Source organism: Cololabis saira, chromosome 15 (assembly GCF_033807715.1).
Source record: "Cololabis saira isolate AMF1-May2022 chromosome 15, fColSai1.1, whole genome shotgun sequence".
In the NCBI taxonomy this organism is placed as follows: domain Eukaryota; kingdom Metazoa; phylum Chordata; class Actinopteri; order Beloniformes; family Belonidae; genus Cololabis; species Cololabis saira.
In genome coordinates, this window is record NC_084601.1 from 44,836,481 (window position 1) to 44,864,129 (window position 27,649).

Below are 27,649 nucleotides of genomic sequence, written 5' to 3' on the forward strand. Positions count from 1 at the left end.
AGTTTGGTACATTAGTTTGGAACGTTAGTTTGGTACGTTAGTTTGGTACATTAGTTTGGAACGTTAGTTGGTACGTTAGTTTGGAACGTTAGTTTGGTACGTTCAGTCGAACATTAGTTTGATACGTTAGCTTGGAACGTTAGTTTGGAACGTTAGTTTCGTACGTTCAGTCGAACGTTAGTTTCATACGTTCAGTCGAACGTTAGTTTGGAACGTTAGTTTGGTACGTTAGTTCGGTACGTTAGTTCGGTACGTTAGTTTGGAACTTTAGTTTGGAACGTTAGTTTGGTACGTTAGTTTGGTACGTTAGTTTGGAACGTGAGTTTGGAACGTTAGTTTGGTACGTTAGTTTGGTACGTTAGTTCGGTACGTTAGTTCGGTACGTTAGTTTGGAACGTTAGTTTGGTACGTTAGTTTGGTACGTTAGTTTGGAACGTTAGTTCGGTACGTTAGTTTGGAACGTTAGTTCGGTACGTTAGTTCGGTACGTTAGTTCGGAACGTTAGTTCGGAACGTTAGTTCGGAACGTTAGTTTGGAACGTTAGTTTGGTACGTTAGTTTGGTACGTTAGTTTGGTACGTTGGTTTGGAACGTTAGTTTGGAACGTTAGTTTGGTACGTTAGTTTGGAACGTTAGTTTGGTACGTTAGTTTGGAACGTTAGTTTGGTAGGTTAGTTTGGAACGTTAGTTTCGTACGTTCAGTCGAACGTTAGTTTGGAACGTTAGTTTGGAACGTTAGTTTGGAACGTTAGTTTGGAACGTTAGTTTAGTACGTTAGTTTGGAACGTTAGTTTGGAACGTTAGTTTGGAACGTTAGTTTGGAACGTTAGTTTGGTACGTTAGTTTGGAACGTTAGTTTGGAACGTTAGTTCGGTACGTTAGTTTGGAACGTTAGTTTGGAACGTTAGTTTGGAACGTTAGTTTGGTACGTTAGTTCGGTACGTTAGTTCGGAACGTTAGTTCGGAACGTTAGTTTGGAACGTTAGTTTGGTACGTTAGTTTGGTACATTAGTTTGGAACGTTAGTTTGGAACGTTAGTTTGGTACGTTCAGTCGAACATTAGTTTGATACGTTAGCTTGGAACGTTAGTTTGGAACGTTAGTTTCGTACGTTCAGTCGAACGTTAGTTTCATACGTTCAGTCGAACGTTAGTTTGGAACGTTAGTTTGGTACGTTAGTTTGGTACGTTAGTTTGGAACGTTAGTTCGGAACGTTAGTTTGGTACGTTAGTTTGGTACGTTAGTTTGGTACGTTAGTTTGGAACGTTAGTTTGGTACGTTAGTTTGGTACATTAGTTTGGAACGTTAGTTGGTACGTTAGTTTGGAACGTTATTTTGGAACGTTAGTTTGGTACGTTCAGTCGAACATTAGTTTGATACGTTAGCTTGGAACGTTAGTTTGGAACGTTAGTTTCGTACGTTCAGTCGAACGTTAGTTTCATACGTTCAGTCGAACGTTAGTTTGGAACGTTAGTTTGGAACGTTAGTTTCGTACGTTCAGTCGAACGTTAGTTTCATACGTTCAGTCGAACGTTAGTTTGGAACGTTAGTTTGGAACGTTAGTTTGGAACGTTAGTTTGGAACGTTAGTTCGGAACGTTAGTTTGGAACGTTAGTTTGGTACGTTAGTTTGGTACATTAGTTTGGAACGTTAGTTTGGTACGTTAGTTTGGTACATTAGTTTGGAACGTTAGTTGGTACGTTAGTTTGGAACGTTAGTTTGGTACGTTCAGTCGAACATTAGTTTGATACGTTAGCTTGGAACGTTAGTTTGGAACGTTAGTTTCGTACGTTCAGTCGAACGTTAGTTTCATACGTTCAGTCGAACGTTAGTTTGGTACGTTAGTTTGGTACGTTAGTTTGGTACGTTAGTTTGGTACGTTAGTTTGGAACGTTAGTTCGGTACGTTAGTTTGGTACGTTAGTTGGTACGTTACTTTGGAACGTTAGTTTGGAACGTTAGTTCGGAACGTTAGTTTGGAACGTTAGTTGGTACCTTACTTTGGAACGTTAGTTTGGAACGTTAGTTCAGAACGTTAGTTTGGAACGTTAGTTTGGTACGTTAGTTTGGAACGTTAGTTTGGTACGTTAGTTTGGAACGTTAGTTTGGAACGTTAGTTTGGAACGTTAGTTTCGTACGTTCAGTCGAACGTTAGTTTCGTACGTTCAGTCGAACGTTAGTTTGGAACGTTAGTTTGGAACGTTAGTTTGGAACGTTCAATCGTACGTTAGTTTGGGTTAGTGTTAGTGTTCGTTCCTCCTCACCTGGAATATCCTGCGTTAGTGTTTGTTCCTCCTCACCTGGGATATCCTGCGTGACGTCCCCCAGCTCCGGTAGCCTCCTGGAGATCTTCACCGTCTTCCCCGTGGTGATGTTGTGTTCCTCCATCTTCTCAAAGCTGACGGTGTGAGGTTGGTGGTCGAAGGTGACGTCCATCCTGGCCAGCTTGGTCCTCCAGGCGTTCTCCAGAAGCAGCGTGGCCTCGGGCGGGTAGGGAACCCCTGCGGTGGCCCCGGGGGCCCCAGCGGTGGCCCCGGGAACCCCCGCGGTGGTCCCGGGGCCCCCCCCGGAGGACGGGGGGTCGTGGTGCAGCCACTGCACCGACTTCAGCACCTCCCGGTCCGGGACCGCCCCGGAGATTCTCTCCAGCAGCAGCTTCACGTCGCTAACCGCTCCGCTAACGTAGTCCTTGAAGCCGGAGACGGCGATGATGGTTCCCTGGATCTCCAGCTCCACGCCGTGCTTCCTCCGGATCGCCTCCAGAACCTTGTGGTGGTAGCGGCTCATGTGTCTGACGCCGCGCTGCTCCAGCTTCTCCTCCACCTGCCGCTGCTTCACCTTCTTGGTGAAGGCGATGTCGGAGCGCAGCAGGTCGGAGCTGTAGCCGGCAAACACCTCCAGCTGGAGGAGGCCGGCGGCCCGGACCTGCTCCTGGACGGACCGGTGTCCGTCCTCCTTCACCTGGTGGTCCTGCTGGTCCCGGGGGGCCTGCTGGACCTGGACCAGGCTCTTGGACAGTTCCAGGGCCTTCTGCAGCTGCTGCTCCTCGTCCTCCAGGGACCGCGGGTTCATGTCCAGGGAGTACTGGATGGCCAGAGAGAGCTGGGCCTCCTCCTCGTCCAGGAGACCCAGACCTCCGTTGGTCTGACCCGGGGCGGGCCCGGAGGCTCCGGCCTGACCCGGGGGGGGCCCGGAGGCCCCGGCCGGGGCCTCTGGTTCCTGGAGGACCTGCAGGCTGCCGGGCTCCTCGGCGCTGTATAGGTCCAGGTGATCCAGGTCCTCCAGGGGAACCTCAGAGACCGGTTTCTGGTCCGAATCCACCGCTGAGACGAGTCTCTGGCCCTCCTGAAGGAGACCTGAAGAGAAGAGAAGGAGAAATATGATAATGATATGATACGTTAGTTTGGTACATTTAGTCGTACGTAAAAATTACTAGAATCTGCCTGCTTTTCTCAATACAATTGTTGATTCTATAATCTGACTTTGGCAGAGCAGCTTGGCCCGCTGCTCCAGTCACAATCTCCCTGGTGGAATAAAAACAAGACGCTCTGCCCCCACTAGCCCTCCCCTTCCCAGGACACCTGTGGAGCTGGATCAGAACTGTACCGGGTCCGTGGACTTGTATCAGAACTAGAGGTGGGTGCAATTCACCGATGTGTCGATGCATCGCGATGTGTCGATGCATCGCGATGCGTCACGTGACGATTTGGAATCGATTCATTATTTTTTTTTTTTTTTTTTTTTAGTTATCCTATCCAGATTCCAGACTGAATAATCTGCTGAATCATTTCATTTCTTATTGTTCACTGTAAATATGTCAGATATGTTCACACTAAATACATATCTTGTTTACTTGAATTAATGAACTCATTAAATCCAGGGCTTGAGCGTTTTCAGTGTTTTCCACCAATAGAGGGCGCTCTCATGCAAGTGCAGCTTTCCCTGGTCAAAGTTAAGGAAGTCAAAGAGACAATGTTTACATAGTCATACAATACATTATTTTGTGTCTTTGAAAAATACAAATGTTCAAAAAACCTTGTTTTTTACTTAATGAGTGTTGTTAGAGGAACTGAGTTCATTGATTGGCTATTTATTTACAAATGTAGCCACAGATGAAGACAAAATCAATCTTGTATGGAAAAAAGCATTAAAAATCACAATAATCCAAGAATCGTGGCACCAATAATCGAATCGACAATCGTTATAATCGAAGAATCGAAGAATCGAAGCTCCAATAATCGAAATCGAATCGAATCGTGAGGTTCCCTTGTTTGCACACCCCGAATCCGAACTGTACCAGACCTGATAACATCAAGGACATTGGCTGAGGAGCAGCTCTGAGCGAAGTTCACAAACTTACCGCTACACACATTTACTGATAACCACCTGCCTCATTCTCAACGCCTTCCCGGCCCCCCCTCTTATCAGCCCCCCCAACAGTCTCCGCTGTTTGAGGACCAGGATGATGAGGAAACGATGGTTAGTGAAGCTACTGAGGAGCATCAGCTTCACAGCTCCGTCTCCGTGGTAACGGTAGTGAAGCTACTGAGGAGCATCAGCTTCACAGCTCCGTCTCCGTGGTAACGGTAGTGAAGCTACTGAGGAGCATCACCTACACAGCTCCGTCTCCGTGGTAACGGTAGTGAAGCTACTGAGGAGCATCAGCTTCACAGCTCCGTCTCCGTGGTAACGGTAGTGAAGCTACTGAGGAGCATCAGCTTCACAGCTCCGTCTCCGTGGTAACGGTAGTGAAACTACTGAGGAGCATCACCTACACAGCTCCGTCTCCGTGGTAACGGTAGTGAAGCTACTGAGGAGCATCAGCTTCACAGCTCCGTCTCCGTGGTAACGGTAGTGAAGCTACTGAGGAGCATCAGCTCCTTCTCCGTCTCCGTGGTAACGGTAGTGAAGCTACTGAGGAGCATCACCTTCACAGCTCCGTCTCCGTGGTAACGGTAGTGAAGCTACTGAGGAGCATCAGCTTCACAGCTCCGTCTCCGTGGTAACGGTAGTGAAGCTACTGAGGAGCATCAGCTTCACAGCTCCGTCTCCGTGGTAACGGTAGTGAAGCTACTGAGGAGCATCACCTTCACAGCTCCGTCTCCGTGGTAACGGTAGTGAAGCTACTGAGGAGCATCACCTTACAGCTCCGTCTCCGTGGTAACGGTAGTGAAACTACTGAGGAGCATCACCTACACAGCTCCGTCTCCGTGGTAACGGTAGTGAAGCTACTGAGGAGCATCAGCTTCACAGCTCCGTCTCCGTGGTAACGGTAGTGAAGCTACTGAGGAGCATCAGCTTCACAGCTCCGTCTCCGTGGTAACGGTAGTGAAGCTACTGAGGAGCATTAGCTTCACAGCTCCGTCTCCGTGGTAACGGTAGTGAAGCTACTGAGGAGCATCAGCTTCACAGCTCCGTCTCCGTGGTAACGGTAGTGAAGCTACTGAGGAGCATCAGCTTCACAGCTCTGTCTCCGTGGTAACGGTAGTGAAGCTACTGAGGAGCATCACCTTCACAGCTCCGTCTCCGTGGTAACGGTAGTGAAGCTACTGAGGAGCATCACCTTCACAGCTCCGTCTCCGTGGTAACGGTAGTGAAGCTACTGAGGAGCATCAGCTTCACAGCTCCGTCTCCGTGGTAACGGGCCGGTGGGGAGATGTTACCTTTGTTCTGATGGAGATATTACCTTTGTTCTGATCCACCGGGGCTGAGTCTGCAGAACCGTCCGTGACGACCTTCTGGAAGTTCTCCTGGGACATGAGCTGCCAGGCCACGGTGAACACGTCCTGCAACAACAAACACCAACAAACATGGGACTGTAAACACCAACAACAAACACGCTGTAAACCAGGCCAAGGTGAACACGTCCTGCAACAACAAACATGGGACTGCTATTAGGGGTTGCTCTGATAAGTTTTCTTATATTTGGGAACCAATCCTTTCTTTTGTTAATTCTTTGGCATACTTGGAAGATTAATTTAATCTGATTTAATTTAATTTAATTACAGGGAAGTATGATATTGCTAACCATGTCTAATTTTTTTTAGGGTTCCTCTTATGTCAGTTTATTTTAAATTTTTATTTATTAATTTTATTTCTTTTTTTAAATGTATTTTATTATAATATTATTATTTTATTTTTTGTTGTTGTTTTGAGTGTCCTGTATTTTATTTTATTACTTTATTTTTCCTAATATTATTGTCTTCAGTCAGAGTTTGATGGTAATTGGTACTAACTTTGGGACCTGTTTATAATTACGTATTTTGCAGTGTGTGTGTTTTGGGCTGTTTATGTTAAGTTTTGTGTCCTTATTTATTTCATTAGTTTTTTTTTTTTGTTGTGTGTGTGGCAAAATATAAAACGGGGTATTCTGTCGAACCCTTTAAAAAAAATGTTTATTGTGTAATATAATCTACATGGACTTCCCAATAAAGAAACGTGTTAAAAAAAACTAAAACATGGGACTGCTGTAAAACTGGGACATGGAGCAGTGGATCACGGAACCGTTTCTCTCTTCATGTAGAGTCAGAACCAGAACACAGATGTTTGTACTGATGGACCACAGACAGAACCAGAACACAGATGTTTGTACTGATGGACCACAGACAGAACCAGAACACAGATGTTTGTACTGATGGACCACAGACAGAACCAGAACACAGATGTTTGTACTGATGGACCACAGACAGACAGACAGTCAGACAGACAGACAGACAGACAGGGGCGTCAGTCGGGTCTGAAGGTCCGGCAGCTCCACCTCTCGGCTTCAGGGGAAATGTAAATGTTTGATTTTTAAATACAGTTATGGAAATACTCTGTCTCTTTGTATTTATTATTCTATTACTTAATACAGCCTTTCTCAAACTGTGGTACGCGTACCACTAGTGGTACGCGGGCTCCCTCTAGTGGTACGGCACGCAAAATAATCACTTATACTAAAAAAAAAAAATGAATAGCCTAATTTAAAAGGTGAAAGCTGAATTTTCACAAATGGAAACTTTATTGTTAAAAAAATAAAATATGAGTTGTTTATAAATAACATTTATGCACTATTTAAGCCGGATCTACCCGGCGGATGCTGAACGCTGGCCCGGAGCCACACCGGGCGCCCGGGAGCAGCGCTGCTGGAGCAGCGTGCATCACCGCGGCTTTAACGGGGGAATCTGACCGGTTCCGACCGGCCGGGACCGCAGGAACCGGCCTGGACTGGTAGCAGGGACTCCCGGGGACCGACCAGCGGAATTTCAGCCGGATCTGCCCGGCGGATGCTGCGCGACGGGCGCCGCAACTCCACGGCAGGCGCACAGATCGGCTCCGGAGCGCATCCGCGGCGCATCGCCCGTTACCGGGGATCAAACCGACAGATTTGCCTGAAAATCTCGGAGGATGAAGCTGGTCCAGCCTGGGACAGACCCCCGAGGACCCAGCTCCCAAACCACCCGGGAACCTGGATGATTTAACCCGGATCCGCTCCGCCGCGGCGCCGTGTCCGACTGGCTGAAGGAAGGACCGCTCCAGCAGCGGAGAGAGCTGGTAGTGGGCGTGGTTTCAGCAGCGGAGGAGACCGAGGGCGTGGTTTGCATTTTGGTGACGTAAAGAAAATGCACCAATCCAAACGGCCCGTAGAAACCACATGACACTGGGGGATTCATTGGGCGGGGGAGAGAAGACCTTCCAGCAATATTCCCGCCGCTGCAGACGATAACAAGGATTTTAAAAATGAAGCGTTCAACAAAACTATTGTCGTGGCTTAAATCAACAAAAACAGATGTGCAACAGGAGACAACAAGAACCGAAGAGGAGGACATGTGTGAGCCTAGCACAAGCGCGAACAGTGACGCCAGTACCAGCCGCCCCACAACACCTGCTACTGTTAGGCCTACCAAAAAACGACAAAAAACAGTAAGGAGATATGACGAGAACTACATCAAATTTGGATTTATTTGTAGCGGAACAGAGGAAGAGCCCAGACCGCAGTGTGTGCTGTGTGGTGACCTGCTGTCCAATGAATCAATGAAACCCTCGCATCTCACCCGGCATCTATTAACCAAACACCCGGCACTTGCGGACAAACCAGTGAGTTTTTTTTTACGAAAACATGAAGGACTGAAGCAGTCAAAGTCCGCGATTCAGTCCTATGGTACACCCACAAGCAAAGCACAGGAAGCATCATATCGTGCCAGCCTCTGGATCGCCAGAGCCGGTAAGCCTCACACAATTGGAGAAGAGCTGTGTTTACCATTAGCCAAAGAGATTACAAAGATCATGTGTGGAGAAGATGCTGCCAAGAAGTTAAACTTCGTGCCGCTTTCAAACGACACAGTATCAAGAAGAATAACAGACATGGCCAACGATGTTAAAAACACACTGATTGAACGCGTTAAAAAAAGCCGATATTTTTCCATACAGCTTGATGAGACAACAGACGTCGCAGATTTAGCACAATTATTGGTTTACGTGCGATATGAAAATGACGGTGCAGCTACGGAGGATTTGTTGTTTTGTCAACCACTTCAGACCAGAACTACAGCAGACCAAATATTCCAACTACTAAATGAGTTTATGCAAGAGAACGGACTGGACTGGAAAAGGTGTGTGGGTGTGTGTACGGATGGAGCAAGAGCAATGACTGGCCGTAATAGCGGGGTAGTGGCTCGCATCCGAGAGGTGGCGCCCGAGATGCGCTGGACTCACTGCAGCATCCATCGTGAGGCGCTGGCAGTGAAGAGGATGCCTGAAGAGCTTAAGTCTGTGCTGGATTCAGCTGTAAAAACGGTGAACTTCATCAAGGCCAGACCAATGAATGCTCGGTTATTTCACGTGCTCTGTGAGGAGATGGGAAGTGAGCATGTCCAGCTTTTACTTCATACTGAAGTAAGATGGCTCTCAAGGGGGAAGGTGCTTTCGAGGCTGTTTGAACTACACAGAGAGGTGCATCTGTTCTTGCAAGGAACAACCTCCCCCTTCGCAGACCTTTTTGAGGAACCAGTGTGGCTCTGCCAGTTGGCCTACCTGTCAGACATATTCTCTCGTTTAAATGAACTCAACTTGGGACTACAGGGACTCTCTGTAAATGTTTTGGGTGTGCAGGACAAAATCAATGCACTGATAAAAAAACTTGAGTTATTTGAAATCAAAGTCAGAGCAGGTGATGTCTCAGCTTTCCCTGCGTTGGAGAGTTTTTTGTCAGAAAATGACCTGATGCTTGAAGATGGAGTGAGGGAGAACATCGCTGCACACCTTGCCTCACTCGGAGAACAGTTCTGCAAGTATTTCCCAGGGCTGCACAAAGATGGAGCTGGCAGCTGGATGAGAAATCCCTTCACCATTGACATTACCCACATGGTCTCAGGAGACTTAAATGCTGTTGAGCAGGAGAGTTTGATAGAACTATCTTGTGATGAAACACTGAAGGCTTCTTTCAAAGAGCAAACGTTGTTGGACTTTTGGATAAAGCAGTACAGTGAGTACCCTGTGCTTTCTGACAAAGCAGTGCGCACTCTCCTTCCCTTTGCAACCACCTACCTGTGTGAGAAAGGCTTCTCTTCACTTGTTGTCATAAAAACAAAGTACAGAAGCAGAGTGGAGGCTGAGCCCAACCTGAGACTGAAGCTGACCTCCATTGACCCAGACATTCCCCGACTGTGTTCACAGAGGCAAGCACACCCATCACATTAAGCTAATGTAAGTGGTCATCATATCTGTGGACGTTTAATTGGAACTCTTATTCTGAATGCTTTTCCACACTTTTTATTCTTAAATCTTATTGTTCTGTCTCTGTGTTTGTGTTTGTCTCTGTTTCAGAAAGGAGTCACTAAAGCTGAGAAACAGCAAGAACTGTAGTCAGGCATAGCCTGTTTTTATTTTTTTGTCTTTTTTTAAGTGAAGTCAGTAAAGTTATAACATTTCAGCACAGCACAGTTTTATTTACATTTTTAAGTACAGTTTCAAATAACATTGAAGATTTGTTTTATATTTATTTTATTACAATGTTTATTTCATTTTCATATGCAGTGCATTTTGATAGATTTTGTACAATAGTTTATAATTTTCCAATTTTAAACACAGTGTTCCATCTGTGTATGATTGTTACAGTTGTCAACAATATTAAATAAACTTGTTAAATAAAACTTTCAAAATGTTTTTCATGAAAACTTTGACTTACTCCGCTACTGTACTTTAATGTTGGTCATTAGGTGGTACTTGGAGAGCAAATTATTTTCTCAGGTGGTACCAAGTGTAAAAAGTTTGAGAACCACTGACTTAATACATATAGAATAAATACAAATGCAAATCAGAACAACATGATCGATTTCACTAGTTATTTTACACTGCAAAAACTCACAATCTCAAGAATATTTGTCTTATTTCTAGTTAAAATGTCACATTTTTAGTTAAAAAAAATCTCATTACATTTAAGACAAGACTCAAAAACAACAATTTTCACCTGTTTCAAGTAGATTTTCACTTGAAATAAGTAGAAAAATCTGCCAGTGGAACAAGATTTATTTGCTTGTAATGAGAAGATAAATCTTGTTCCACTGGCAGATTTTTCTACTTATAATTTACTTGAAACAGGTGAAAATTGTCAAATAAAACGATAAAACAAAGTTTTGTCGACATTTCAACTTTTTTCACAAAATTTTGACTTTTTCTCTCGACACTTCGACTTTTCTTCTGGACATTTCAACTTTTCACAAAATTGTTACTTTTTTTCTTGACATTTCGACTTTTTTCATAAAAATTTTTGACTTTTTTTCTCGAAATTTTGACTTTTCTCTCGACAAATTTGTTTTTTTTCTCAACATTTTTCTCAAAATTTCAAGAAAAAAAGTTGAAATATCAAGAACAAAGTCAAATTGTCGTTGGAAAAAAACAACAATTTTCACCTGTTTCAGGTAGATTTTCACTTAAAATAAGTAGAAAAATCTGCCAGTGGAACAAGATTTTTTTGCTTGTAATGAAGATAAATCTTGTTCCACTGGCAGATTTTTCTACTTATTTCAAGTGAAAATTTACTTGAAACAGGTGAAAATTGTCAAATAACAAGTTATTTTTCTGGTGATGACTCTTGTTTTAAGTGTAATGAGATTTTTTGACTAAAAAAGAGACATTTTAACTAGAAACAAGACAAATATTCCTGGTAAGATGTAGAGTTTTTGCAGTGAGTGAGACTGCATTTGAATAAGTTCCAGTTTTCTTGACCACACAGATCAGCTACATAAACTTCTGTGATGAGTATTTGCTGGACGTGTTGGTTGATACTTTAGTTCAGTTCTGGGACTCGTAACCTTGCCATACCTTAGTAAGACTGAACTGACGCCACTGACCACAGAAGCTGTGGTTTCCTGCTGGAGCAGCGGCTCTTAAGCCCCAGATAAACTTGTAGTTTGAGCTTGCGTTCACGTCCGTTCTCCTACACCACCAACCACAACGTGGCTGGCGTCGTACGTGAGGAGAGCGTCGTACGTGAGGAGAGCGTGGTACGTGAGGAGAGCGTCGTACGTGAGGAGAGCGTGGTACCGGCGGTGACCGGTAGGGGGCAGTAAGCAGAGCAACAGTTGGAAAAGTGATTCAATCACCTGCTGCTCCAGCGGCTCCCAGGCCTCACACTTGGCGTGGATGTAGACGGTGAAGCGTTTCTCCATCTCCTTCAGGACGTTCCTGCAGTCCTCGTCCTCCTGCAGGAACCGGGTCACGCCCGGGGCCCGGATCGTGATGGTCTTGGTGCAGACGCCAGAGACCAGGTCCTGCAGGAACTCCTCGGCCGTCTGGACCGCCACGGCGTGGCCCTGGACCTGGAAACAGGAAACAAGTCAGGAACTAGAACCTGGAGGTCCTGGACCAGGGACGCCTGGACCGCCACGGCGTGGCCCTGGACCTGGGACAGGGACAGGAAACAGGTCAAGAACTGACGAGCACGAGTCGGGCGACGGGCACGAGTCGGGTGAGGACGGGCACGAGCATGAGCGACGAGCACGAGCCGGGCGAGAGGCACGAGCGACAAGCACGAGCTGGGCGAGGAGCACGAGCACGAGCCGTGTAATAAATGTGAGGTTAATTAACCTTTAAACTTGTTTTTGTCCTTATGAAACTGTCACATGCTTTATTAACAGATGTCACCATGTCACTTCCTGATCTACTCAGGTTTTAGACTGTCCTGGTGACATCTGTCTACTTTAATGTCAGTATTAATTTCGACATTTGGACTTTTTTCTCGAAATTGTACTTCAACATTAATCTCAACATTTAAACTTTTTTCTCGAAATTTTTACTTTTTTCTCGACATTTCGACTTTTTTCTCGACATTTCGACTTTTTTCACGGAATTTTGACTTTTTTCTCAACATTTCGACTTTTTTCTCGACATTTCGACTTTTTTCACGGAATTTTGACTTTTTTCTCAACATTTCGACTTTTTTCTCGACATTTCAACTTTTTTCTCGACATTTCGACTTTTTTCTCGACATTTCGACTTTTTTCTCGAAATTTTGACTTTTTTCTCAACATTTCGACTTTTTTCTGGAGATTTTACTTCAACATTAATCTCAACATTTCGACTTTTTTCTCGAAATTTTGACTTTTTTCTCAACATTTCAACTTTTTTCACGGAATTTTGACTATTTCCTCGACATTTCGACTTTTTTCTTGACATTTCGACTTTTTTCTCAACATTTGGACTTTTTTCTTGACATTTGGACTTTTTACTCAACATTTGGACTTTTTTCCTCGACATTTCTACTTCTCGACACTTCGCCTCTCGCCATTTGCCTTCATTCTAAGGCTTATGCCGCGTTCCATTTGTACAAGACTCATTTTTTGCGGCTCCAGACATATTATTTTTTTGTGTTTTTGGTCCAATATGGATCTAAAACATTTTGGGTTGACGATTCCTGTATTAGACCTAACAATAAACATAAACCCCCGGGGGGGGGGGGGTCCTCACCTTGAGCCCCGTGACTCCGCCCCCCTCCAGGGGGAACATGGTCACCTGGTCCATGTCCAGGTTATAAACATAAAGAGGAGTCTTGGGGGACAAACCTTCTCCCCCGCCCAAAAGGGGCCGTTACCCTGCCCCCCTCACTCCCACACTGCAGGATCCGGTGTTTTGCATTCAGAGATGCTCTTCGCCACCGGCAGAGGATGCTCGACATTTCGACCTTTTCCTCGACATTTCGACTTTTTCCTCAACATTTCGACTTTTTTCTGGAGATTGTACTCCAACATTAATCTCGACATTTAGACCTTTTTCTCGGCATTTCAACTTTTTTCTCGACATTTCGACTTTTTTCTCAACATTTCAACTTTTTTCTCGACTCTTCGCCTCTCGCCATTTGCCTTCATTCTAAGGCTTATGCCGCGTTCCATTTGTACAAGACTTTCAACAAGACTGGTCACCTGGTCCATGTCTGCCATGTCTGCCCCACGAGCTGGGCGACGAGCACGGGCCGTGTAATAAATGTGAGGTTAATTAACCTTTAAACTTGTTTTTGTCCTTATGAAACTGTCACATGCTTTATTAACAGATGTCACAACAGCCACTTCCTGATCTACTCAGGTTTTGGACTGTCCTGGTGACATCTGTCTACTGTAGTGTCAGTATTCAATCACTCGTTATCACTTCCACCCATTGTCTACTGTTCACTGTCCTTATTTGGTCAGTTCCTGTCAAGTTTCTTAATAAAAGCATCATGCAGGAGAAGGAACTTTGGGAAGCGTTTTGCTGTCGGGGGCTCTGCTCCTGTTGCTTTTGCTCCCCCCTTCTGCAGAAGTGTTAAAAGACCAAAGGCCAGTCTGTTTTTCCTCGTTACGAACTTATGTAATGTTGATTTAGACCAGGGATCGGCAACCCGCAGCTCTAGAGCTGCATGCGGCTTTAGAGCTGCATGCGGCTCTTTAGCGCCGCCCTAGTGGCTCCTGGAGCTTTTTCAAAAATGTTTGACCTTTTTTTCTTGTTTTTTTTCTTTTTTTTCCTTTGTTTCTCTTGTTTTCTCTTTTTTCTTCTTTTCTTTCTTTTTTCCTTTTTTAATCTTTTTTCTTCCTTTTTCCTTTCCTTTTTAATCTCGACATTTCGACTTTTTTCTCGACATTTCGACTTTTTTCTCAACATTTCGACTTTTTTCTCGAGATTGTACTTCTATTCAACATTAATCTTGACATTTCAACTTTTTTCTCGAAATTTCAACTTTTTTCTCGACATTTCAACTTTTGTCTCGAAGTGCATAATGAAAAAGATAAATCTTCCCCCAGTTCTAACTAATATATTCATTCTAATTCTGATACAAGACTCTTCATTTTTTGCGGCTCCAGACTTATTAGTTTTTTGTGTTTTTGGTCCAATATGGATCTAAACATGTTGGGTTGACGATTCCTGTATTAGACCTAACAATAAACATAAACCCCCGGGGGGGGGTCCTCACCTTGAGCCCCGAGACTCCGCCCCCCTCCAGGGGGTCCATGGTCACCTGGTCCATGTCCAGGTTATAAACATAAACCCCCGGGGGGAACATGGTCCTCACCTTGAGCCCCGAGACTCCGCCCCCCTCCAGGGGGTCCATGGTCACCTGGTCCATGTCCGCCAGCAGCTGGTGCTGGTGGATCTGCAGGTACTTGAGGACTCCCGGCGCCATGGCGACCACCGTCTCCCGCTGCAGGGGCGTGGCTAGGAACTTCAGGATGGAGGCCCGCCGGTCCTGCTCCAGCCCCTTCAGGGTCAGGACCTGGACCTGGACCTGGACCTGGACCTGGACCTCCACCCGGTCCCCCACCTCCACCCGGGTCAGGGGCAGCGCCTGGTGGAACCGGGTCCACTCCCTGCAGTGCAGCATGCAGGGTTCCCCCCCGTCCACCAGGACCTGGAACCCGCTCACCTGGAACACAGTTTACACACTTTTAACACAGTTTACACACTTTACACACACTTTACACACAGTTTACTTTACACTTTACACACTTTACACACTTTTAACACTTTAAAACACAAGCTCGGCTCAAAACAGTAATTTGTTTAGGTTTATTCTATAGGGCTCGGTCGCCAAGGTGCAATCTGGGACGCGGCGGCCATGTTGGCACCCTCGTGAGTGTAAATCATAGACATATATAAAGGCTAGATGACTCAAGGCGGAGTGTCCAGCGTCGTTCACCGGCGGCCATCTTGCCACAGGACACTCTCTGGTGCGCTATAGTTGTTGCTGTTGGAGGGTGAGTGGTCTGTACAGACAAAAATACTCATAACTTACTGAAATCTTGACGGATTTACAAACGGTTTGGTTTATTATAAACGGCATTAACATGGGTATGATTCGAGATGCTTGGACATGTTGAAATTGTATCTTTTCTTTTCGAAAAACGACTTAATCATGCAGCACATAGACGATAGTCCAAAAAAAAAGTCCACCTAATTCACCATGCTCATTCATTATTATCATTATTATCATTATTATTATTATTATTATTAACCAATCTACCTCTAATTTCAGGATTTGTTGTGACGGATTTTAAAGAAGCTGTAATATAATATATATATATATATATATATATATATATATATATATATATATATACACATACACACGTTATAAGGTAATAATATATATGTATATATGTTATCATGTAAATATAAATATTACTAAGAATACTATAGAAATATTGATTTAATATAAATACCATGTCATATCTATCTGTTTCTTGTTATTTTCATATAAAAGTACGTTTTTCAATGTTTATAATTATTCACAAGTATGCAGTGTCATAACTACATCTCTGACGTTCATAACAAACCAAACTGTTAGAAAATCTGTTGAGAATTGAGCAAGTTAAGGTTGTTTAAGCAGAACAGGCTCCATTAAACACAATGTTATGAGTGAGCGAGTCTCCTGTGGTAAGATGGCCGCCGTGTGACGACGTCGCTCTGCATTGGCAGCAGCGCGGACGAGTCATCTAGCCTTTATATATGTCTATGGTGTAAACAAACCGCAGTGTGGTAGCACCAAGTGAACTGAAGTCCAATAAAGACAAAGTGACAATAAAAAGCAGCCGCTCACCTGGTCCTGCAGAACCGCCCAGGCCCGGTCGGCCGAGTCCCGGGTCAGAGCCGTCACCACCACGTCTCCGTCGGAGACGGTGAACACGGCCGGGTCCGGGGCGGCCCCCCCCACGGCCTCCAGCAGCCGGGCCCTCACGTCCTCCCGCAGCAGGAAGTGGGCCCGGTCCGGCTCCACGGGGAACCGGGCCTCCACGGCGGCCCCGAGCAGGTCCAGGACCTTCTGTTCCAGCTGCTCCACCTCCCGTCTGTCCGGCCCGGTGACCGACACGCCGTCCTCGCTGGCCCGGACGCTGCAGCCCGGCCGGCCCGCCAGGACCAGGCTCTGGAAGGATCCGGACTGGACCAGGGCCCGCGGGCCCGGGTCTGGGACGGGGACCAGGATCTGTGGGGGTTCTGGAGTCTCTGGGGGGTCCGGGGACGTCTGTGGGGGGTCTGGCTCCAGGACCGGCCCCGCCCCCCCAGGAAGTGGATCTGAGGCTGGCTGGGGGCCCAGGGCTGAGGGAGGCCCCGCCTGCAGGCCCGCCGGGCCTGCGTCTGGGGCTGAGGGAGGCCCCGCCGGGCCTGCGTCTGGGGCTGGAGGAGGCCCCGCCTGCAGGCCCGCCGGGCCTGCGTCTGGGGCTGGGGGAGGCCCCGGCTCGGTCTGAGGGTCCAAGGTTTCTGCCAGAACCTCCCGGGTCTCAGAGTCCGGGGAGGTCTGTTGGGGGGACGTCTCTGTCTCTGGGGGGTCCGGTTGGTCCGGGGACGTTTCTGGGGGGGACGTCTCTGTCTCTGGGGGGAGCAGGAAGGGGAAGTACGCCGTCACCTCCAGGTCGGCGCCGCTCAGCCGGTGCAGGCGGTCCAGGACGGCGTCCACGGCTGGGAGGAAGAGGACGGTTGGGTTTAAAGGAGCCGTATGTAAGACCAATAATAAAACGAATCCTAAAATGACCCCGATATGTCAACAGACATTTAAAAATCATGTTCATTTCAAATACTTATGTCACTGACAACAGCACTCAAGCCAGGATATTCCAGTTTAAAAAGAGGAGTTGGGGCGCCGACCCTAAAAGAGCCGTCTACACACACACGCGCCGCAGAACACACACACAAGCACACAAGTGTGCGTATTTAAAAATAGAGCGGGAGCAAAACTTTGTTTGATTGTAGGCTACTTTATTTCAGTTTTTACATTAATCAAACCCATGGAAGTCTCATCCTCTGTTTCTGCATTAAAGAGCTCCGCTAAATCAGCTGTGCCAGTCCGAAATTCCTCGCTGTCAGAGTCTCTTTCCGTGCCGTGCGGCGCCTCGGAAATGCACGCTTTTGCAAAAGCCAGCAGTCCCCAGCAGACACGTTAGCCCACGCATCAACAATCCATCTACAAACTGTGGCATAACTTCCCCGGCGCTGCTTTCCACTCTTGGTGAAACTGTGTTCTCCCTCAGTCATCCATCGCTCCCACGCCGCTGCAGCCTTAAGGCTGATTTATGGTTCCCCCCCTCCCCCTCCTCCCCCCGCGAAGGACCTCCCCGGCCTTTCGCGGGGGGAGGAGGGGGAGGGTACACGCCGCTCAACAGTATTTTGAAAGTGACTGCAGTACCAGTTTTGGCCATTTCTTACACACGGCTCCTTTAAGTGTCAGATTGGTTTAATTCACCGTACGAATTGTTACAGATTACTTCAGTAATCCTGTATTTGAGCCGGTCTTTGTACGTTTTGACCGTATGGACACGTGATTCTTGCCGTTGTAAGAATGAGATGTACCGTATTTTCACGACCATAAGGAGCATATAAAAGTCTTATATTTTTTTCAAAATGTGCGCCCAATTTGTTATTGTAAGGTGGACGTAGTTGAGGCCTCAATGAGAACGTTAAAGGGGGAAGTATGGGCGCGTAATTGCAGATGTAGTTGAGAACGATGAGAACCATGAGAACGACCAGGCAACACCGGGCAAGTTAAGGCAACACCGGGCAAGTTAAGGCAACACCGGGCAAGTTAAGGCAGAGCCGGGCAAGTTAAGGCAACGCCGGGCAAGTTAAGGCAACGCCGGGCAAGTTAAGGCAGCGCCGGGCAAGTTAAGGCAGAGCCGGACAAGTTAAGGCAACGCCGGGCAAGTTAAGGCAGCGCCGGGCAAGTTAAGGCAGAGCCGGGCAAGTTAAGGCAGAGCCGGGCAAGTTAAGGCAGAGCCGGGCAAGTTAAGGCAGAGCCGGGCAAGTTAAGGCAGAGCCGGGCAAGTTAAGGCAGAGCCGGGCAAGTTAAGGCAACGCCGGGCAAGTTAAGGCAACGCCGGGCAAGTTAAGGCAACGCCGGGCAAGTTAAGGCAGCGCCGGGCAAGTAAAGGCAGCGCCGGGCAAGTTAAGACAGTGCCGGGCAAGTTAAGGCAACGCCGGGCAAGTTAAGGCAACGCCGCGCAAGTTAAGGCAACGCCGGGCAAGTTAAGGCAACGCCGCACAAGTTAAGGCAGTGCCGGGCAAGTTAAGGCAGTGCCGGGCAAGTTAAGGCAGTGCCGGGCAAGTTAAGGCAACGCCGGGCAAGTTAAGGCAGAGCCGGGCAAGTTAAGGCAGAGCCGGGCAAGTTAAGGCAGAGCCGGGCAAGTTAAGGCAGAGCCGGGCAAGTTAAGGCAACGCCGGGCAAGTTAAGGCAGTGCCGGGCAAGTTAAGGCAACGCTGGGCAAGTTAAGGCAACGCCGGGCAAGTTAAGGCAACGCCGGGCAAGTTAAGGCAACGCCGGGCAAGTTAAGGCAACGCCGGGCAAGTTAAGGCAGTGCCGGGCAAGTTAAGGCAGCGCCGGGCAAGTTAAGGCAACGCCGGGCAAGTTAAGGCAACGCCGGGCAAGTTAAGGCAACACCGGGCAAGTTAAGGCAACGCCGGGCAAGTTAAGGCAGTGCCGGGCAAGTTAAGGCAACACCGGGCAAGCTAAGACAGTGCCGGGCAAGTTAAGGCAGAGCCGGGCAAGTTAAGGCAACGCCGGGCAAGTTAAGGCAACGCCGGGCAAGTTAAGGCAACGCCGGGCAAGTTAAGGCAACGCCGGGCAAGTTAAGGCAGCGCCGGGCAAGTTAAGGCAGAGCCGGACAAGTTAAGGCAACGCCGGGCAAGTTAAGGCAGCGCCGGGCAAGTTAAGGCAGAGCCGGACAAGTTAAGGCAGAGCCGGGCAAGTTAAGGCAGAGCCGGGCAAGTTAAGAAAGAGCCGGGCAAGTTAAGGCAGAGCCGGGCAAGTTAAGGCAGAGCCGGGCAAGTTAAGGCAACGCCGGGCAAGTTAAGGCAACGCCGGGCAAGTTAAGGCAACGCCGGGCAAGTTAAGGCAGCGCCGGGCAAGTAAAGGCAGCGCCGGGCAAGTTAAGACAGTGCCGGGCAAGTTAAGGCAACGCCGGGCAAGTTAAGGCAACGCCGCGCAAGTTAAGGCAACGCCGGGCAAGTTAAGGCAACGCCGCACAAGTTAAGGCAGTGCCGGGCAAGTTAAGGCAGTGCCGGGCAAGTTAAGGCAGCGCCGGGCAAGTAAAGGCAGTGCCGGGCAAGTTAAGACAGTGCCGGGCAAGTTAAGGCAACGCCGGGCAAGTTAAGGCAACGCCGCGCAAGTTAAGGCAACGCCGGGCAAGTTAAGGCAACGCCGCGCAAGTTAAGGCAGTGCCGGGCAAGTTAAGGCAGTGCCGGGCAAGTTAAGGCAACGCCGGGCAAGTTAAGGCAACGCCGGGCAAGTTAAGGCAACGCCGGGCAAGTTAAGGCAGAGCCGGGCAAGTTAAGGCAGAGCCGGGCAAGTTAAGGCAGAGCCGGGCAAGTTAAGGCAGAGCCGGGCAAGTTAAGGCAGAGCCGGGCAAGTTAAGGCAGTGCCGGGCAAGTTAAGGCAACGCTGGGCAAGTTAAGGCAACGCCGGGCAAGTTAAGGCAACGCCGGGCAAGTTAAGGCAACGCCGGGCAAGTTAAGGCAACGCCGGGCAAGTTAAGGCAGTGCCGGGCAAGTTAAGGCAGCGCCGGGCAAGTTAAGGCAACGCCGGGCAAGTTAAGGCAACGCCGGGCAAGTTAAGGCAACGCCGGGCAAGTTAAGGCAATTCCGGGCAAGTTAAGGCAATTCCGGGCAAGTTAAGGCAATTCCGGGCAAGTTAAGGCAGTGCCGGGCAAGTTAAGGCAGCGCCGGGCAAGTTAAGGCAACGCCGGGCAAGTTAAGGCAACACCGGGCAAGTTAAGGCAACGCCGGGCAAGTTAAGGCAGTGCCGGGCAAGTTAAGGCAACACCGGGCAAGCTAAGACAGTGCCGGGCAAGTTAAGGCAGAGCCGGGCAAGTTAAGGCAACGCCGGGCAAGTTAAGGCAGCGTCGGGCAAGTTAAGGCAGAGCCGGGCAAGTTAAGGCAGTGCCGGGCAAGTTAAGGCAACACCTGGCAAGTTAAGGCAACGCCGGGCAAGTTACGACAACGCCGGGCAAGTTAAGGCAACGCCGGGCAAGTTAAGGCAGTGCCGGGCAAGTTACGACAAAGCCAGGCAAGTTAAGGCAGTGCCGGGCAAGTTAAGGCAGTGCCGGGCAAGTTAAGGCAGTGCCGGGCAAGTTAAGGCAGTGCCGGGCAAGTTAAGGCAGTGCCGGGCAAGTTAAGGCAGTGTCGGGCAAGTTAAGGCAACGCCGGGCAAGTTAAGGCAGCGCCGGGCAAGTTAAGGCAGAGCCGGGCAAGTTAAGGCAGTGCCGGGCAAGTTAAGGCAACACCTGGCAAGTTAAGGCAACGCCGGGCAAGTTACGACAACGCCGGGCAAGTTAAGGCAACGCCGGGCAAGTTAAGGCAGTGCCGGGCAAGTTACGACAAAGCCAGGCAAGTTAAGGCAGTGCCGGGCAAGTTAAGGCAACGCCGGGCAAGTTACGACACAGTTTGCAGATGGATTGTAGATGCTAACGTGGGCTAACGTCTGCTGGGACAGTTTTTCCAGCTCTCGTAAAAGCCGGCATCATTTCCGAGGGGAAAGAGACTCTGACAGCGAGGAAAGTGGAACTGGCATATTTGATTTAGCGCAGCTTTTTTAATGCAGATACGGAGACGAGGACTTTGATGGGTTTGATTAATGCAATAACGGTACAATTAAACTCCTTTTTGCTCCCGCTCTATTTTTAAATACTTGTATGCCTGTGTGTGTTGTTGTAAGGCAGCGCTCCATGTGTGTACACGGAGCCTTTTCGTACGGTGCGCCGTATGGTCTTGAAAATATGGTACCTGTTGGACTCTGCTGCCCTTACTTTTTAACAACTTGTGCTTTTTATTATTTTACCTCTTTTATCATTTTATTTCATTTTTTATTTACTGTTTAATTAGGGCCCGAGCACTTACAGTGCGAAGGCCCTATTGTATCTGTAGGAATTTTTATTCTTCTTCTTTATTCTTTCTTTCTTCTGACAAAATGAGGTCCTTTTTTCCCCCTAAACGTTCCCCAAAAGTCACCAAATTTTGCACCAAGCCAGGCCTGGTGATAAATGTGATATTTAATGGTTTGCATTAATGGGCGTGGCCTAACGGCTCAACAGCGCCCCCTAGAAAACTTTGTGCCTCAAGCCCCACAATACGGTTTGACGTACATGCACGAAAATCGCTACACACCTGTATCATGGCGCAACTTAAAGAAAAGTCTCTTGGAGCCATGGCCGAAACCAAACAGGAAGTCGGCCATTTTTAAAATTTTGAATTAATCGTGTAATTTTGGCGCAATTTATGCCATTCCTTCGGCCGTTAATACGGCCCGAACCGTAACGTACACCCAGGTGTGTTATACATCAAAATGTGCGTCTACATCCTGCGACTACACGCATTACTTTTCTCTTTCAAAAGCGTTACCGTGGCGACGCTAGACGCCAAAAAGCGCACTCCCCTTCATCTGATTGGTCCATATTTGATAGTTCCCCAAAAGGCACCAAATTTGGCACGCAAGCCAGGCCTGGCGATAAATTTGATATTTCATGGTTTGCATTAATGGGCGTTGCCTAACGGCTCAACAGCGCCCCCTAGAAAACTATTCTCTGCTATAACTTTTGAATGGTTTGACATAGAGAGTCGTGGGTGGTGTCATCGGACTCGGTTTTGAGTACTTGACCTTCATTGGTGCAAATTGCACACGCGAGGGCCTGTTCATCGCTGCTTGCAGCTTTAATTGTGTCTTGTCACTTTTAATGTTGATGTAAAGCACTTTGAATGACCTTGTGTTGAATTGTGCTCCACAGATAAACTTGCTTTGCCTAAGTTAACGGTAAAACGGTGAAACATTGAGTCCCAGATGGAGAAACTGAACCTACCGTCAGCGCTGGCGAAGGTCACCTTGGCTGCTCCCTGCGTGAGCTCCGTCACCTCCGTCACCCCCGTCACCCCCGTCACCTCCGTCACCACGTTTCCGCCCCCTCGCTCGCTCTCAAAGTACAGCGCTAGCAGGTCGTACGACGTTCTGGGGGTAAGGTTCCGCACCAGGACGGAACTGGGCCGGTCCAGACGCTCCAGACGGACCTGGACCCCGTCCAGGGGTCTCCGGGAGATCCTGGAGCTGAGAGACTGGAAATCTGGGGGGTGGAAGAGAAAAACCTGGAACTGAGAGACGGGAAATCTGGGGGATGGAAGAGAAAAACCTGGAGCTGAGAGACAGGAAATCTCAGAAACTCTACAATCATGGAATTGATTAACTGGTCTCTCAGCACAATTGACCAAATTTTTGCGACAAGAAGTCAGGGGGTAAGGGAGCCCTCCTGCCCCGATGGGACATTTTTTGTTGGATACACAATGGATTCCTGGAAACATTGGAAACCGTTGTGTTTGGTGATTCTGTCTGTCGAGGACGTTGAAGATGCTTCATAATTGGATTTATGATAGCAGGATTTCTCTTGATTATCCTCTTGATAGGAGGAGGGGGATTCCTGGTCTACCGACAAACGACAACGCGTAAGTCGTCGACAGCTGTTCTGGCTCTTTCAGAGCTGCCGGACGTGGCTGAAGGGTCAAGCAAGGTGATCAACACTCAGACTTAAGGCTGAATTATGCTTCTGCGTCAAAATGACGCCGTGCCTACGGCGTGCCTACGGCGTGCTCGGCCGAAATTTATCGTCGAGACATCGTTCACATTTTCCCAGACTCGGTTCACTTCGTACAAAAAGATCTTTCATCTTTTCAACCTCATTAAGCCAATTATTACAGTTTTTGAGATATTACAAATTAAATTTGACTTTGGACGCTTGTTGCTAGGCAATGGTTTATTGTACAAACATCATTACAACGGGACGCTTTTGTACTACAACACATGTTAATCTCATCATGCTAATTATTAGGGTTTTCAGAGTCTCCTCACCTTGCGAGAGCGGCTGGCGGAGCTGCACCAGGACGACATCACTTCCTGCGGGGCGGTGCAGCGTGTAGTCCTCCCCGTCCACCACCACGTTCTCCACGTACAGCTCCACCATCTCCAGGCTGGTGGAGGGTTTGATTCCCCGCAGCAGCAGCCGCCGCCGGTCCTTGCTGGGCGGTCGTCTGACCGTCAGCTCCGAGCCGTGGAGGACGTGCCGTCTGGAGAGAACTCTGGAGGCCGCTGGAAACAGAATTATTATTATTATTATTATCATTATTAAGAAGTAGAACCCTAGTGACGTCTGGAGAGAACTCTGGAGGCCGCTGGAAACAGAATTATTATTATTATTATTATTAAGAAGTAGAACCCTGGTGACGTCTGGAGAGAACTCTGGAGGCCGCTGGAGACACAATTATAATTATGGGCATGCCAAGTAGTGGCATGAACATATTGCAATCGTCCAGAATGGCCCAAAGGGCAATGTTGCTAGCATTTTGCTAAAAAGCTAAAGTTGCAAAAGTCCCACGTCACACCAGCGGGTGTACAGCATGACCCCGCTCTGATATGGAAAAGAAAAATCCCCAAAAAATGAAACACGCCCGAAAAAACGAGAAAAAACATGAAAATGAAGGCGATATATTAGTATACAGGAAGGTTTCCCTTTTCTTATTATTTTTATTCCGCACTCTTTTTCGTCCGTTAATACGGTCTGAACCGGAACATGCACTCATGCATGGCATACATCGTTAGATGCGTCTCCATCGTGCCTCGATGGGCATTACTATTCTCAGTCAAAAGTGTTACCGTGGCAACGCTAGATGCCAAAAAGCGCGCCCCATTAATAACTATTGGGAGCACAGGAATGAATGAAATACAAGCGTAAAAACACCTCAAACTGACATAGAACCACCCTAAACACAACCACTACAGCCCAAAACCAAAGCAGTAAGAGGGGTCGAATGGGCAGTAGGGCATGCCCATATCAAAATTTCCAGAAATTTTCTAGTTCTTCTTATTATTATTATTATTATTATTAACTCCTTCGTCTGGACAGAACTCTGGAGGCCGCTGAAACCATAATAATTATTATTATTATTAAGAAGTAGAACCCTGGCAGCGGCTGGGAGACGGAATAATTATTATTATCAGTGTAGTCCCGATCGGCCGATCACGGCATCGGTATCGGTAAAACATCGGTAAAACATCGGTATCGGCCAGAAAAGTATGGGGACATACCTAGTTATTAATGTTTTTAATATATATTAAATGGTTTTATATATCGTTGCATTTAACGTCACTTCCAGCCACCAGGAAGTGACGAAGTAAGTGAAACTAACATGGTTTTAATTGTGAAATGTTCTATCTGTTCATGTTGCATTAAGCTGCTGCTATTCATTCATTCATTCATTCATTCATTCATTCATTCATTCATTCATTCATTCATTCATTCATTCATTATGTTGCACTAAGGTTAAGCCAAAAAGTATTTTAATTTTCTTGTTTGGGAGTTTGACTGGATGTTATTGCTACCTCTTTTAGCTTTAGTCCTTTTTTTTTATTTTTTTTTTTAATTCATTGCCAAAATGTATCTGATCAGGAAAAAGTATCGGAAAAGTATCGGGAGCCAAAAAAAGTGATCGGATCGGGAAAAATCGGGATCGGCAGGAACTCAAACTCAAGTGATCGGGAGCTAAAAAACCGTGATCGGGACCAGGGGTGGATTGGCCATAGGGAGTACCGGGGGTTTTCCCGGTGGGCCGTTCAATAATGGCATGGCAATGGCTGCCCGTTTATCTCTCACACATCACTCATACAGAGACCCAGTGACTTCCCTGTGTAAAGAATACCTGGCCGGCCCAACGACAGGCTACAGACACACTTTCTACTGCGTTAAACTTGTACCATTAAAGTCCGAAGCGCCGGATGTTTACAATTTCTCGGCGAGACGCCTTTAAAATAAAAGCACTAAATATGGGTCTCCTTAATTAGTATCAACATGCACCTTTCTTCTGCCCACAGTCCTATTTGTTCATGAAGGACATTGATCTAACAACATACCAAATATGCTTTACATATTTATCTCAGTCAGTGTTTATGGTTTAATGACTGTTTCACATTATGCAGTTAAATCTAATAAAACACTGATTATACTGTTACAATAAAACATCTGCATTTATATTTAGGGGGGTCTCCAGAAGTCCTACAATACAATAATATCATATAATATACATAGGTCTTTACACAATATTTTTGAGATATTACCGTATTGGCCCGAATATAAGACGACCCTGATTATAAGACGACTCCCTCTTTTTCAAGACTCAAGTTCGAAAAAAGACTTTTTGAACACCAAATTCAATATTTATACAGAAAATAATGACAGTACTTCTGAAACAAATATTTATAACAAAATATCTGAGAGAAAAAGCCTGTTATTTTGCCTCATTCAAATCATGATCTTGAAATTTGCATCATAACTTCTTCACCCACTTTTCTCCAGATTGTCGCTACGTTTCTCCGTTTTCTGTTATCTCTTCTTTTATTTTCTTCTCTTTTTCTTTCTTACTGCTATTTTTTCTTTTTCTTTTTCGTGCTACCACTATTTTTATTTTTCTTCTTCGTGACAGGGGTTCCTTTGTCCTGGGGAGTTCAGTTCAGCATTTGCTTTAAAGATATCTGGCGCCATCTAGTGGTGTAAATGGGTATAACGTCTAGACCCCGGATGTAAGACGACGCCCACTTTTTCAGTCTCATTTCAATGCAAAAAACCCGTCTTATATTCGGGCCAATATGGTAAATAGATTGCAATATGCTGCAAATTATCTGCAAATTATTTATCCAAATGAAAACCAGAGACCCCAAGCCCCGTCCCAACCCAGACACCCCTCAGCTGTTTTTAAACCATCACCCTCAACAAACTATAAGGGACCCCAAATGGCACCAAAGGTTTGGTGACCCAATAACAATTTGATGATCCAAATGATTAAGTATAGTAGCGTTACTAAGGGCTTGTGTGTTTACGAGGCGAGTTGGCTCAGTATCTGCGCGCGAAATGTAGTGGCCCAGTCTGGACCAAAACGTCCAGGGCCGAATCTTTGTCCCAGTCCAGGCCTGATCGGGACAAACCTACGTTCAGCATCCTCAAACAGCAGCGCGGTGTAATCACCTTCAGCATCCTCAAACAGCAGCGCGGTGTAATCACCTTCAGCATCCCCAAACAGCAGCGCGGTGTAATCACCTTCAGCATCCTCAAACAGCAGCGCGGTGTAATCACCTTCAGCATCCTCAAACAGCAGCGCGGTGTAATCACCTTCAGCATCCTCAAACAGCAGCGCGGTGTAATCACCTTCAGCATCCTCAAACAGCAGCGCGGTGTAATCACCTTCAGCATCCTCAAACAGCAGCGCGGTGTAATCACCTTCAGCATCCTCAAACAGCAGCGCGGTGTAATCACCTTCAGCATCCTCAAACAGCAGCGCGGTGTAATCACCTTCAGCATCCTCAAACAGCAGCGCGGTGTAATCACCTTCAGCATCCTCAAACAGCAGCGCGGTGTAATCACCTTCAGCATCCTCAAACAGCAGCGCGGTGTAATCACCTTCAGCATCCTCAAACAGCAGCGCGGTGTAATCACCTTCAGCATCCTCAAACAGCAGCGCGGTGTAATCACCTTCAGCATCCTCAAACAGCAGCGCGGTGTAATCACCTTCAGCATCCTCAAACAGCAGCGCGGTGTAATCACCTTCAGCATCCTCAAACAGCAGCGCGGTGTAATCACCTTCAGCATCCTCAAACAGCAGCGCGGTGTAATCACCTTCAGCATCCTCAAACAGCAGCGCGGTGTAATCACCTTCAGCATCCTCAAACAGCAGCGCGGTGTAATCACCTTCAGCATCCTCAAACAGCAGCGCGGTGTAATCACCTTCAGCATCCTCAAACAGCAGCGCGGTGTAATCACCTTCAGCATCCTCAAACAGCAGCGCGGTGCGTCCGTCCTCCGTCCTCAGAGACTCCAACGGTCCTCCTCCTGAACGCCGACGGTTCTCAAAGTAGAGACTCAGCAGCTCCTCGTCCACGCCGGCAGGAACCTGCAGCACCTGCAGCGTCCGGTTCTCCCTCTCCTCCTCCTTCTCCTCCTCCGTCCTGCCCTCCACCTCCTCCAGGTTTCCTCCAGGCATCCTGGAGATACAGCCGGTGTTAAAGGAGAGAACAGAATAAAAACCATGGTCTTAAACTACCGTATTTTCTGGACTATAAGCTGCACCTGCATACAAGCCGCTGTATTTAAAAAAATAGATATTTCAGCCGCAGATATTTCTGTTGTTAGATCAGATATTT

The 27,649-nt window shown here is 47.3% G+C and overlaps 1 protein-coding gene across 1 annotated transcript in view; it reads right to left on the reverse strand.

Moving 5' to 3' along the window:
* The window catches only part of LOC133460972 (protein mono-ADP-ribosyltransferase PARP10-like), a gene marked incomplete at its 5' end in the record, with an annotated part of 43,373 nt that extends 15,929 nt beyond the window's left edge, over positions 1–27,444 (reverse strand). Inside the window, 8 exons of the mRNA XM_061741681.1 lie at positions 2,298–3,353; positions 5,684–5,783; positions 11,580–11,795; positions 14,516–14,866; positions 16,040–16,896; positions 22,278–22,535; positions 23,315–23,551; positions 27,270–27,444. Coding sequence (XP_061597665.1) covers positions 2,298–3,353; positions 5,684–5,783; positions 11,580–11,795; positions 14,516–14,866; positions 16,040–16,896; positions 22,278–22,535; positions 23,315–23,551; positions 27,270–27,444 — 3,250 coding nt within the window. The remainder of the gene's footprint in view (positions 1–2,297; positions 3,354–5,683; positions 5,784–11,579; positions 11,796–14,515; positions 14,867–16,039; positions 16,897–22,277; positions 22,536–23,314; positions 23,552–27,269) is intronic.
* Positions 27,445–27,649: the final 205 nt, after the last annotated feature.